At 37.6% G+C, this 12,256-nt stretch overlaps 3 protein-coding genes across 7 annotated transcripts in view; all 3 read right to left on the bottom strand.

Moving 5' to 3' along the window:
- Positions 1 to 82: 82 nt before the first annotated feature.
- LOC105282009 (NCK-interacting protein with SH3 domain) lies at positions 83 to 4,091 on the bottom strand. Of its 2 annotated transcripts, XM_011343646.3 has the most exons (10): positions 3,834 to 4,091; positions 3,541 to 3,731; positions 2,565 to 3,470; positions 2,161 to 2,363; positions 1,968 to 2,071; positions 1,802 to 1,889; positions 1,671 to 1,675; positions 1,424 to 1,596; positions 1,232 to 1,329; positions 83 to 1,148 (listed from the first exon to the last, which is right to left on the bottom strand). In XM_011343646.3, exons 1-10 carry the CDS (start codon positions 3,856 to 3,858, stop codon positions 1,058 to 1,060), a joined length of 1,884 nt encoding a protein of 627 aa, XP_011341948.2. In that variant the 5' UTR covers positions 3,859 to 4,091; the 3' UTR covers positions 83 to 1,057. The 2 variants fall into 2 exon arrangements, with proteins under 2 accessions (XP_011341948.2, XP_011341947.2); XM_011343645.3 differs by having other exon boundaries at positions 1,671 to 1,889.
- A 300-nt stretch (positions 4,092 to 4,391) lies between these two features.
- LOC105282010 (transcription initiation factor TFIID subunit 5) lies at positions 4,392 to 7,671 on the bottom strand. Its single transcript, XM_011343647.2, has 11 exons — positions 7,484 to 7,671; positions 7,173 to 7,358; positions 6,828 to 7,030; positions 6,546 to 6,742; positions 6,215 to 6,419; positions 6,009 to 6,128; positions 5,776 to 5,921; positions 5,497 to 5,634; positions 5,138 to 5,331; positions 4,773 to 5,064; positions 4,392 to 4,703 (listed from the first exon to the last, which is right to left on the bottom strand). The coding sequence occupies exons 1-11, from the start codon at positions 7,538 to 7,540 to the stop codon at positions 4,489 to 4,491; spliced, it is 1,953 nt and encodes a 650-aa protein (XP_011341949.2). The 5' UTR covers positions 7,541 to 7,671; the 3' UTR covers positions 4,392 to 4,488.
- Positions 7,672 to 9,537: 1,866 nt separating this feature from the next.
- The window catches only part of LOC105282011 (insulin gene enhancer protein ISL-1), a 30,022-nt gene continuing 27,303 nt past the window's right edge, over positions 9,538 to 12,256 (bottom strand). For all 4 annotated transcript variants that reach the window (XM_011343650.3, XM_011343648.3, XM_011343653.3 and 1 more), the window contains exon 6: positions 9,538 to 12,050. In XM_011343650.3, the coding sequence (XP_011341952.1) occupies positions 11,832 to 12,050 (219 nt within the window). In that variant the 3' untranslated portion in view covers positions 9,538 to 11,831. The remainder of the gene's footprint in view (positions 12,051 to 12,256) is intronic.

Below are 12,256 nucleotides of genomic sequence, written 5' to 3' on the forward strand. Positions count from 1 at the left end.
TACAGTTCTACATAATGTATCGGACAGATATCAGAATCTTCGACACATTTTGCAGATTTCAAGATGAAAAGAAAAATCAGTCTTTTACATACGAGCTAAACTATTTATTTATTTAACATTCATTTATAATCACAATTAATTCGAGATTCTTTCGTAATTGACATGTTAATAGTTGCAAACGTAACGCAGAATATCTAACATGCCTCAAAAAATATACTAGTTACTAATCATAGACTAACAAATTTGCTGATTGTAGTGGCACGTAAGCAAGTTTGTAAGAATGTTTATTTAGGATTTCATTTTATGAATGAGACATTAGTAAAATAACAATAGAGTATTTAGACGAAATATATAAATCTCTCTGGAAAAAGTAACGTACAAGCTAGAATTTATTTTCTATGACTTAGAGTATTTATTCTGACGTACACAGATATGGACTAGACTATATACTTTATAGAGAGATATTATAGTTTTTCAATTATAATTTCTCCGTTTTTTTTTAACAATACACACAGGAATGGATATCAGCTCTATACGTTTATATTAAATTTTATCTTTCAATATAATCTTTATATATAAATTATTTCAAGTTAATTATCTATTAAAGTTAATTAATTAACTGTATAAGAGAGATACAATTTAGCTATATAGTATCAGGAATGCTTTTTTTATATATTAATGGTCCTCATAATATAATAAAACTGCTTTCTCCATTATTTCACTTTATGCGTATATAATAATTATAATTTCATATGTTTCTCATACTAAACAATAACAATTTCACTCATGTCGAGTGAGTGATGTTTCGGTAGCACCAATCAAATGAAGATATTTATGGCAGTATAAAATATATCACCGAGATATTTCATTAGATGTGTGCGTTTTACCCTATCCCTACTAAATCAGATGTAGATAAATAACAAGCCATGTAAACATCAACAAAGTTTGTCACGTGTGAATGTTTGATTCGTCTTTACCTTTGATAAGCTCATAAATCTTAAACGAGCGTTTGCAAGTCATCTTCCTCCAAATCTAGATTAGAGGACGAAATTAAATGTCACATCTTGAACAAATGCGGAAATTCGTTGCTAATCTCACGTACTACTTGTTGGTCCTCCTGGCTCTCTGTTGTTTCTTCGCAAAATATCCTAGGGAATGAAAATTCATATGATAAGCCAAAGTCTTATAGGAACGTTTCTAATACATTGTAAATGTAACAACTCGACTTTACCTCGTGAAACACTTTAACAGATCCTCGGATCGATGATGATGCTCGTTGTAGCTCGATGTGCGCAAAACTCTGCGACAGAGTTCTAAATATTGTCTGCGCTGTTGATGCATATTAAAATCATAAATCAGATAAGTCAGATAGTTAAGACAAGTTGAACGAGTCTGAGCACCTTTAAATGACATAATGCGATACCTTATCACCCGGAAACATGTCGAAGAGTTGCCGTAGTATAATATCAATGAGAACTTTTACGTCGTTGGTGTAAAAGAGACTCGCGATCGCATCGTTACTGAATAAATCAATAAACAGTTTCAACACAGAGTGCGGCGGTTGCGGCTCGTGATCAAATATCCGTACCGGATCCTCTGTGATAAGCGAAAAGTTTGTCAGCTGTCGTGCTGGGGGCAGTCAGTCCTGACATTACTTGCATAAAATTTACCTTCTCTGTTAAAAAGGAATAAAATCTTTTCAGTGAAAGTCTTGGCCACGGTCCGCTCACGTAAGGCATTTAGAACTATATTTTCGGAAGTGGTAAATTGCAGATTGTAGGATAATATTAAATTTACGAACAAGTCAGGAATTTGATCCTCTAAATCTGTGTCGGGTGGTGTTTCTATTAAGTCCAGAAGGAACGATATAAAGTCGGAACCAAGTTGTTCTGCAATAAAGCGCATATTTAAAATTCCTACGTTTAGTTAATTTCCATATTTAGATGGTCTTTACTCATTTTACTCACCCAAATGTGTAACTGGCATGGGTTCACCCATCGAAAAGATCATTGTCAGTAACAAAGAAGAATAATTTAATCTTAATACATTTCTAGGATTGCTCCTCATATCCCTGAAGAAATGCAAGCAATCGTATTAATTATTATTATTTAACTTTTTTCCAATATTATGCAATGTCTTAAAATCCATTTTGCATTTTACCTTGCCAATTCCATTGGTAAAATGCTATTCAGCATTATAGTTAGCACCACTGGGTCTAAACTGCACATAACACCGAACGATTGCAACAACAATTGTCTGATAGTCCATCTCGTTTCCATCTGATAATATTGTATCAATATTGTTACTCCATTGTAGCGATCTTGCCTCAAGACGTATCTTGATACATTTGCGTCGGCGTTGGTCTATTTTATAAAGATATTATACATGTATACGGATTCATTGCTCAATGATGATACAAAATGTAAAATAATACAGAGATAATTACATCTTACAATTAAAAATTTTAATCAAAATGCATTTATCGAAGCATACATTTTATTAAATTGCAAAAACTTAATTGAGGGAGCGTAAGAATCAGATGAGAATGTAATAATGATACGTACCAGTATCTCAGTCAATTCTTTGATGTACTCGACGATGATAGACTCATCCTCGTAAAGCATCCAACTTCTTTGCTGCGAATCCTCCTTGCACGAAGTTAGTTCAGTAAAAATTACTTTCAACCTATTAGCGTCGTAAGTTTCTTCTATACTCATTTTCGACACGGTCAATGGCGTTTGCAGCTGATGCAGCAAGGCATCGAAATAGTGACTTACAGTTTCCGGCAGCAACTGCTGCAGGCCGGATACTACGACAGTGACTGCCACCTTTGACATTTCGTGACTGAGTTGAGTATGTTTGCGTACTTGATCGAGCAGTTGGTAAGCGCTTCGCGAGTTGATGGCTTGTAACGAGCCCATTTTTGCCGGCGAGTTGCTCTTAGCTGGTGAGTTACTCTTCGCCGGCGAGCTGAGTTTAACTTGGGAACCGCTGGATATATTATTCCGTATGCTACCTTGCGAGGAACTTTTACGTACTTCCACGATCGGCGCCTGGGCCTTCTGCACAGTATCCGAAGACGATTGACGAGGGAGCGACGGTACATGCTGCTCGCTTCCAATCGGTTGTTGGTACTGCGCGAGTGCCTCGATAGTATCTGCGCTTGCACCAGTACGAGGAATGGTTTGTGCCGTTGCGAAAGAGTTGCTTGCTACAGATCTGACATCCGTTTCAGTATTGTCACCGATAATCGCGGGATGTGTCTCTTTGGAGATGTTACTATCTAACTCGGGTGGCTTAGGCGCTTGTCTCTTAAATTTTCTACTTTGTTCGACTTGCTTCTTCTTCTCAATGAGTTTTGCCAGGATGTCCTGCTTGTCGACGTGCAATGAATCACCCTGCTTACTATCCTCGGTCTGCAAAATTCTTATGCAATCGTCCAAGAAATCGATCATGAACTGAGCTTGCACCTGTGAGGATGAATTAACAACGTAAGACGAGTAGGGCTCACAGATACGTTCTTAAACGAATGTGACGCACCTTCACGGACGTGACATAATTGGATGGTATGTATCCCAGACGTCCGTCCTTGTTCACGACTTGCCACCAGTTCTTCTGCTTGATGTTACGCTGCAGTAAGATAAAATGCTCACCCTCCCGGAAGCTGAGGGTCTTGGCGAATGTAGCCTTGAAGTCGTACAGCGCCTTGACCATCTCGTGGCCGTCCGCAGCTGAATTCAACGCGAAAGTAAACTCAATGATACACTTCGAGAGCAGCGAGAGGGTGTATATCAGCAGCTCGTTAAACGTTGATACATATGTGCCGGACTCACCTAACCTCGTACTGCTGTCGTCCATGTCCAACGAAAACGAAAGTGAAACGTAATAATATCACGGGGCAACGCCCAGGTGAGAACCGGAACGGCGCAGGAGAACCACCTACTTACTTTCATTTGCGTTCGGACGTCTCATTTTCCGCCTACTTGCCTGCTTTCCGTCAACCGCTTTTTTTCTCCCCCGATTCTCTCTGTGTGCGTGTGTATGTGGTGGTGTATATCGATGCGGCAAGCGGCGCACCGCCACAGTCCACACAGAGAGCGTCTAATATCGCGATTGGCGCACCGCTGCTCGCCCATTCACCCGCTCGCTTTCGATCGAAATTAGACACGCACTACACGCACGAAATATCGATCGCAATACGAGGCAATCGCAAACTCCACGCTCTACTTGTTGTTCCTTTCTTTTGATACGTTTATATTGTAAAATATAATTTTTGATCCTAATTTCTGATATCTAAGGAGTAAATTCATGGAATAAGATCAGGAACAAAGCTGCAGGATTCTTTCTTTTACAGAGGCATGATTGAATTGTAACAATTTAAAATACGAAAATAATAAAACGTGAAAATTTTATTAATATTTATGATACATTTATCTCTGGGGTTCATGTATAAATTATACACAATGTGCATACGAGATATGTCATAAATTATGTCGAATCAAACATACCAACACCTAGCAATAAATTTCTCCGCGAAAAATGCAACGTCAGGACAGACGTAGTTTTTGTAGGGAAAGTACGCAATAGATACGATTCCGCGTTGGTCTTCACGTCTGGGTTGTGCGAAACGTTGACGTCCTCTAAACTCATCTCTTCTGCTAACTTCGTGAAGTCCCACAACTTTAGCGTGTAGTCCAAAGATCCTGAAGTAACAGACCATTATTATCCTATTATTTATTTAATTACTGCAAATCCGTGAAAAAAGAAGGTACCTGAAACTAAGATATTGCCATCTCGACTAAACGAGAGGCAATGTATGTTACCGGTGTGACCGGATAGAGCCGCAACAAGATGACCGTGTGCCAGGTCATACACGAGTACTCGAGTATCGGCGCCGGCTGACGCCAAAAATCGTCCTTCCGCCGAGAAGGCGAGAGAGTAGATCGGTCCTTTGTGCCCAGTCATTAGTCGCACTTGGTTACCGGTCACGCAGTCCCACAATCTGACGGTCATGTCACTCGAGCCAGTCGCGACGTAGTTTGAATTTGGATGAAACTGAACTACCTGTAAAAAGAAATAATAGAAATGATAGAGCGATTAATTAACTAGATTAAAATTAATATAAAATTCGACTCACGTCAACGTCCGAGTAATGGCCGGCAAATATTCGTAACGGTTGATGAGAATCAGTCGCCCACAGCCTAGCAGTTTTATCGTTTGAAGTACTTGCAAAGTAATAACCGTGTGGCGAGAACTTTACGCACCATACCGAAAAGAGGTGGCCTTTATAGCAGACCACGCAAGTCCACGTATGGAGTGACCATAGCCTTACTAAAATAATAATTACAAATTATTATACCATTATTATTATATCATGTGTTGGACATTATGACTTTGACTGTTTCTATTGCTTTGTTACATTGATTATAAAATAAACTTGTATAATAAAAAAATTGGTAAAATGCATAAATTATGTAACCATAGTGCGAATCGTACTTGTGGTATCTTCTGATGATGAAAGTAACAGATTTCTATCCGGGCTGAATGAAAGACTGTAAATTGGTCCACTATGGCCATACAGATTCCTTGCAGTTTCGGCTGTTCGATCGTCCATCATTCTGACCAATACATCATCTGTCAAATTTTTCGCAATTCACAATTCTTGTTACTAATTAAAGTTCTGCATTATTATATTCAAATTTTCATTCAGAGAAATTGTTCTTTAATATACAATAGAGTTAAACAAATTTGGTGTTAATCTTTCCAAATACGTACCTGCTTCTCTGTCAATATCTTGCAGTTGTTCACCCGTTTTCATCAGTCTCAGCTTTTGTGGAATTAAACTCCATACTTTTATACCGGAATCCGCAAATCCGATAGCTAATAAACTTGAATCTTCCGCTACTTCTGCTGTAGTTACACTAAATGTCGTAATAGTTATATACGTAAGTGGATAAAATATTTAAAAATAAATGTGAGACAAATAATACGATTAGACGTATACTTACGTATGAACCGCGTTCAACAATGTGTAAAAGCATATGGATGGTAACGTGTCAGATCCCAGAACAACCCTTTTCGATGCTTCCCTCAGTGCTTTAACTTTCTCCAGTTTATCCGCATCTTTTCTTCAATATAAATATGTAATCCATGTAAAAGCCAAAAACTACTATCAAAGAATTTTCAAATAACACACGAAATATATTTATCTTACAAATTGGGCAAGGGCATTCTGCCTACGGACGGTGCATTTGGATCTGACTTAGTTTTCTTCGAGAATAAAGGATCCTTTTTAGCCTTTTTCTTTTTTGGTTTGTCTCCGTCTCCGCCAGCTGTGTCGTCCTCTTCTTCTTCGGCCGGCGGTACGCACTGGATATCTGGCTCCTTCAAAAGTCCATAATATACTTTGGCCTTATTATCTGTAATCAACAATTTAATCAAATTAGAGAGAGATGCAGAAATACAAATATCTTTTGCACAAGACACAAAAATTTGTAAAATAATTTTTCTCGGAGATGTAAAAAGATCTTGAACACTCTTCTTACCTTGCCTGGTAGCCTCCCCTCCCATAGCTCCAGATATCGCGTCTATCTGTTCCTTATTACGAGCGACGCCTTCATACATATCAAAATAGAGATGCTCCTGTATGATATTTAATAAGACGCTGTGTTTCTTCTCTTGTAAGTGTCGCTTCAATATAGAAAGGGTGTCCCTCGACATCCTGATTATGAACTGATTTGATCTGCAAACAAGTGCAAAATAATGTATCCCAATTACATGCAATGTTCTCACTGGATGTGATATTTTTATATCGTTCTCGTGCTTACTTAAAGGTATCCGTTATCTCATTTCCTGCCATTTGCTCACGTTTTGTCACGTTGGATAATCTCTTCAAGTCACCCTGATAATATTCCTCTAAATTTTCGCTAAATTTTTCCATGAGCTGTTTCGCTTCTTCAGAATGGTTATTGTAAACTAGCTCCAGATACATGTGTACCAATACTGGATACAATATAGTACCCAATTCATGCTGTCGTTAACAACAGATATAAATGTCATGAAATATAAAATTCTTACATGTATCATCGATGGTAACGGCTTCCAGATACACTTGTAATAATTATGAACTTGGCGCAAATGTTTTCTTTGAATCTCTTATAACTTCAGCTTACCTTATAAATATCCAGGGCTCCTTCTACAAATTTCTTCAATTCACTGTACGCTTTCTCATACTGTGCAGGATCTCCCTCGCTTTTGTAAGCAGACAGGACGCTGGTCACCTCGGAATCAGTTTGTTGAGTATCATCAATCGTGACATCTGTTAGGTTAGCTTCCTTTCTAAATAATTCTTCGGTTCCCTAAAACCGGCAAGTGTTATAATGCCTCATCGCTTCTAATCATGTGCAAAAATCCATTCACTACTTTTAATACATACGTAATTAAGGAATGCTTCATCACAAATAGAACCTATTTTAAGACTAACCTTTAAATTATATTTCTTCAGAAGCTGCAGAACAGCAACCATAGCGTTTTTCTCCATGTTTTACGATATATGATCCCTCTTCCTATTCAAAACCGACTTTTACAGCTTCACTAAACACAATCAAGCGCAAGCGACAAGCGTATCCTGGGCGTTCGAACAACAATGTACAGTAGCGCAACTTTCGGTTGATATATGCATTCACGAAATGGAGTGCGCATGTCTGAACTGACGTCAGCGGGTATATTCCACAGACTATAGTATAGTATAGATGTCTGTGGTATATTCAGTACCGCCATCTTATCGATACAGAATCGATAGAACGTCATAGTTTTGATATCTCAGTTTCGATAATCGCGCCATCTCACATTTGAGTAATTTAAATTGCAGCATTACGCGCCGCGGAGCACTGTATGTTTGCATTCAAGTCGCTCGTTATTTTTTGTGGTCGTTTATCGTTTCTGAGTGAAATTTGCGTTCGGGAGTGCCTTCCGCGAGTGTAAGAGCTTATTGCGACGTGTTCGTCGTAATAATCGTTAACGCGCCGTCACGATTTCGATGTCACATCAATGATCCTTTTCTGCACGTCCAGATCCGGAGCCAACCGCAGTCATCTATTTGAGGTTCCTTGCCCTTCGCGTAACGGAAACTCGACGAATCGTCATCAAGTTTGTGATTCAAAGCAAGGAATGTAGAAATTGGAGGATTGGCTGGTATAATGTCGGTGAGCTCGGTTTCTCATGCAATGAGTATGCGAAAAACTCCTCTACGTCGTTCGTCGTGACTTAATCTCACGTCACGTATGACGTGAGATGATCATATCCCATACAGCACCGATTAATACAGAAAGCTTTCAGGAAGGTTTTAAAATCATTTCAAGATTTCACATTTCATATGCAACATTTCTGAAAGGATTCCGCAATATGTCATATGAAATGTTGCAACAGAAATGTTTCTAAAACCTACCACATGCAATAAATTTGAAAAAATGTGAATATTGTAAAAAGTAAAATTATATATATATGTATATACCTAGACCAAGTATTCGATCTTTAGTGAAGCTAACCAGTTGACAAAAAATGCATTATCTTCACGTATCCTTTTTTTCTTTCAAATATAAGTGTTGGTTGAACAGAGAATTATATATCTATATAATTCTTTCCTTTTAATCAACTATTTGGAGGAAGAAAAAGGAAAATATATAATATAAGAATGGCTCTTTGTCAATGTGCCAACAATTCACGCTTTTGAAAGGGAAACTTGGTGAATACTTGGTTTAGCTATGTATGTGTACATCTATATATCTTATATATATAGATATATATGCATATCTATATACATCTTATATATATTATGTATTTTTTTCATTAAGCATATTTCAGAAATCATATTTATTATATTAATTAGATTGCAAATATTAAATAAAAACGTACAATAAAAATAATAAATACATTTTATATATAATTTTTATTATAACTTTTTAGTATTTGCAATCTTCTGAATACTCGTATAATAAATTTAAATCTAATTTCTGAAGTATTTTCAATTTATTTTAATAAGAGCTTTGTAATTTGTGTGCAACATCATAGGAAAGTTTCAAAATTATTTCAATTAACCTTTAGTAATATATCAAAAAGATTTCAGCTATTTTAATAATCTTTCGGCAATATTTCAGAAAGGTTGCAGATCGATCTATACCTTTCAGCAACCTTTCTATAAGGTTTTGAATGCAAGTGTCGCGGACATTTTGCTATTCCGGAGTTGTCTCATAACTGTTGCAGAAACATTTTGCAATGTTTATGAGATGCTTTCATCTGTCAGATGAAATACTTCTGAAATATTTCTGAAATGTTTTCGTACTGTATGGGATAAGAGGTCAATTTCATGTAACTTTCACGTGGGAATCGGAACTCACGTCATACGTGACGTGAGATGATCGTAGGGGTCAATCTCGTGTACTCCCGTGTGGGAATCTGAGCTAATCTGCGAAAGAAATACCGACCAGAATCCGTGATTCAAAATGTCCGCGGAGCGGAGTATAAAGCCTTGCCATGAAATGCTTTTGTTCGACAGTTTATTACATACATCGTGCCAGTATAGAAATATCATACAAATTCGAAGATGCTCGAACGGATTACGAAACATTAGATCTCTACACGATTTTCTTTTCTTTTTTAACGTGTCACTTACATACACACACATACACACACACACACACACATACACGCACACGCACGCACACCGCACACAAGAGAGCGGTATGTAATGGTTTTCTATACGACCAGAATGGCTGGTCGTGGCGTCTGTGTGGCGGTTTATTAAACGCTGTTTATTAAAACGAATTAGCTAATTAACAACTAGGAGGGATAATTATATACAGCTGGGTGCGCTTGCCATCTCGTTAAAGTTTCGCACGCTTTTGGTATTCAAAGTACGCGACACAGCTCCCTCTACGCGCATTTTTTTAAGAAACTCGTATAACAAGTCTAGAATCTCAAGCAGAAAGAAATTTGCAAAAATAATCACAATACGTTGGAATTCTACCTTTCTTTATTATAATCGTCAGGTTTATATAGAACAAGTAGTCCTGAGAAGCGATTATTGCAATTGACTCTGTAAGATAATGCAATGCATGAATAGTTTCGAAACTATCTATTAGAATCTTTGAAACATCTATATTGCGTTTTGCATGACAATTTAAATAATTTCAAGTGTGCGTGAAGTAATGAAAAATTAATTATTTCATTAGTTATAATTAATCGTATATAATCACTTGAAAATGCATTCGCAATTCATCCCATAAAGGAAGAGATTAAAACGTATTTCTAATTTAAATTGAAAATTCGGTGTTTAAGACGTTTTATCCTAAACTCTTTCTATTCTTCACTATTCTTTTTCATTCCCAACATATTGAAATCATCCAATAATAACATAAATGTCATATATAAGAAACTTACTTAGTTTCTAATACTGTTTTTTTATGTATTCGCCGTTTCAATTTTTCCGATTGTATCTTATAAGGCGCATCTGCTTAAACAGGATACGCAGAAATAGGGAAGAATAAAAAAATATTTAATAATAGTGAAACTAATCTCTTACAACGTCACAGAAAGCTTGAAAATTCACAAGTTTACTTTAATTTTCCTCTTTTAATCCAACGGTTTCTAATTTTTTTCTTGTAATCAACATAAATAAAAGAGAACCGCTCTCTTGTGTTTCGGTATTCAAGCGTAATCCTGCATCTCTCACCGAATCGAGACCTTTGCCAAAGTCGCCTTTTACTTAGAGATACAAATCTGAGAGATAACACGAAATATCAACGATAATGGCAACTTTCTCACTAAGGATGGATAAATGAAACGCTACGTGGCATCCGCAGCCTTCCTTTGCAAGCGTATCTCTGCCATTGGCAAAACTTAACATAATTGGAATATTGCAATCATTAATGTAAATTTAACGTGCCTATGTGTGTTATATATATATATATATATATATTCCACTATTCATATTCTACGCTATAACTTGCGCCTGAGTACATCACGATTTAACATTGCTTAGATTTACAGCGATTAGTAACTATGTACAGTTGTGCATCCATGATAGCTGATGCCAAATTTTTTCTCTCTTCTCTATATACAGGCGATTAACGACACACGCGTAAGCCGTTTGCACAAGAGCTCCCATCGAAAATGATAGGTATTACAATCTCAGAGATAACACAGAGCGAATTTTTATTATAAAATTATTACGCAACATATAAATATATGCACGGAAACGTTGCCTGTTGAAAAAGGATAGGACGAAAGAGATCGAAATAAGATAACACGTGATCTGACGAGGATATAATCGATAATAATGTCGTATCAATAAATCGTAACGTATAGTGACAATAGGTTTTCTATATTGAACTCACACTTTTTGAATGCCTAATAAGATAATCGTGTCATCGCGGGCATGATGCGGTATTTTCGCATCATTTATTAGAAGCGGAAAACAGATCATTCTCGTAGACGTAAATTCATGCAGATAGCACTTCGTATCGCTTCTCGCTCATCTTTAGTGTATCTTTGTCGTTTTTGAGGCATTTTTCTTGAATCCCGATGTGTCGTGTGCGCGATCGTAGGCTCTACGACCATGGATCGTACGAGGTCGTCCCAATCATCATTGGTAGATCGATGAGACATCGGTGGTCCTTTGGTATCTGATCATCATTGTCATCTGCGTCCCGATTCCCGAGCTAGTGCTTCCGTCGTTTCAGGCATCTCACCATTATGGCGAGCATCACGACGAGGGTTGCTACGAAGGCGAAGGACGGCGCGGGTGTTATTTTGCACTCGAGACGTGCACGACACTATGGACTTCCCGTATCGTGATGAAACGAGTCACTGTCACTCTCTACGTAGGTCACATAGCTATCAGTGCTATCGGGGTGTTGGCCCATGTCCGGACCCCCGCTGCCCGGATGATGGGGCCCTGGAGGTGGCAACGGTCCGCCCCCGCCGTCGTTCATCGGTCCAAGCATCGGCGGTGGCAGCTGCGGTGGACCTCCATGCAAGTCGTAACCATGCATCTGCAATTATTTTCAAATAAGTGGAAAGTGTTTCAGAAGTAGTTAATCAATGTTTCAGAAATCCAGAAGTAATGAAAAGTGCTTCGTTCCATTAGATCATTTATCGACTACTGTAGCTATTTAGGGAAATCTCAAACAATGCCACTGAATGTCTTTTAAAATCTCGCGTTTAACATTTATTTGGTAAACAAACGCAATTCGTCAAA

This window comes from Ooceraea biroi, chromosome 7, assembly GCF_003672135.1.
Source record: "Ooceraea biroi isolate clonal line C1 chromosome 7, Obir_v5.4, whole genome shotgun sequence".
In the NCBI taxonomy this organism is placed as follows: Eukaryota; Metazoa; Arthropoda; class Insecta; order Hymenoptera; family Formicidae; genus Ooceraea; species Ooceraea biroi.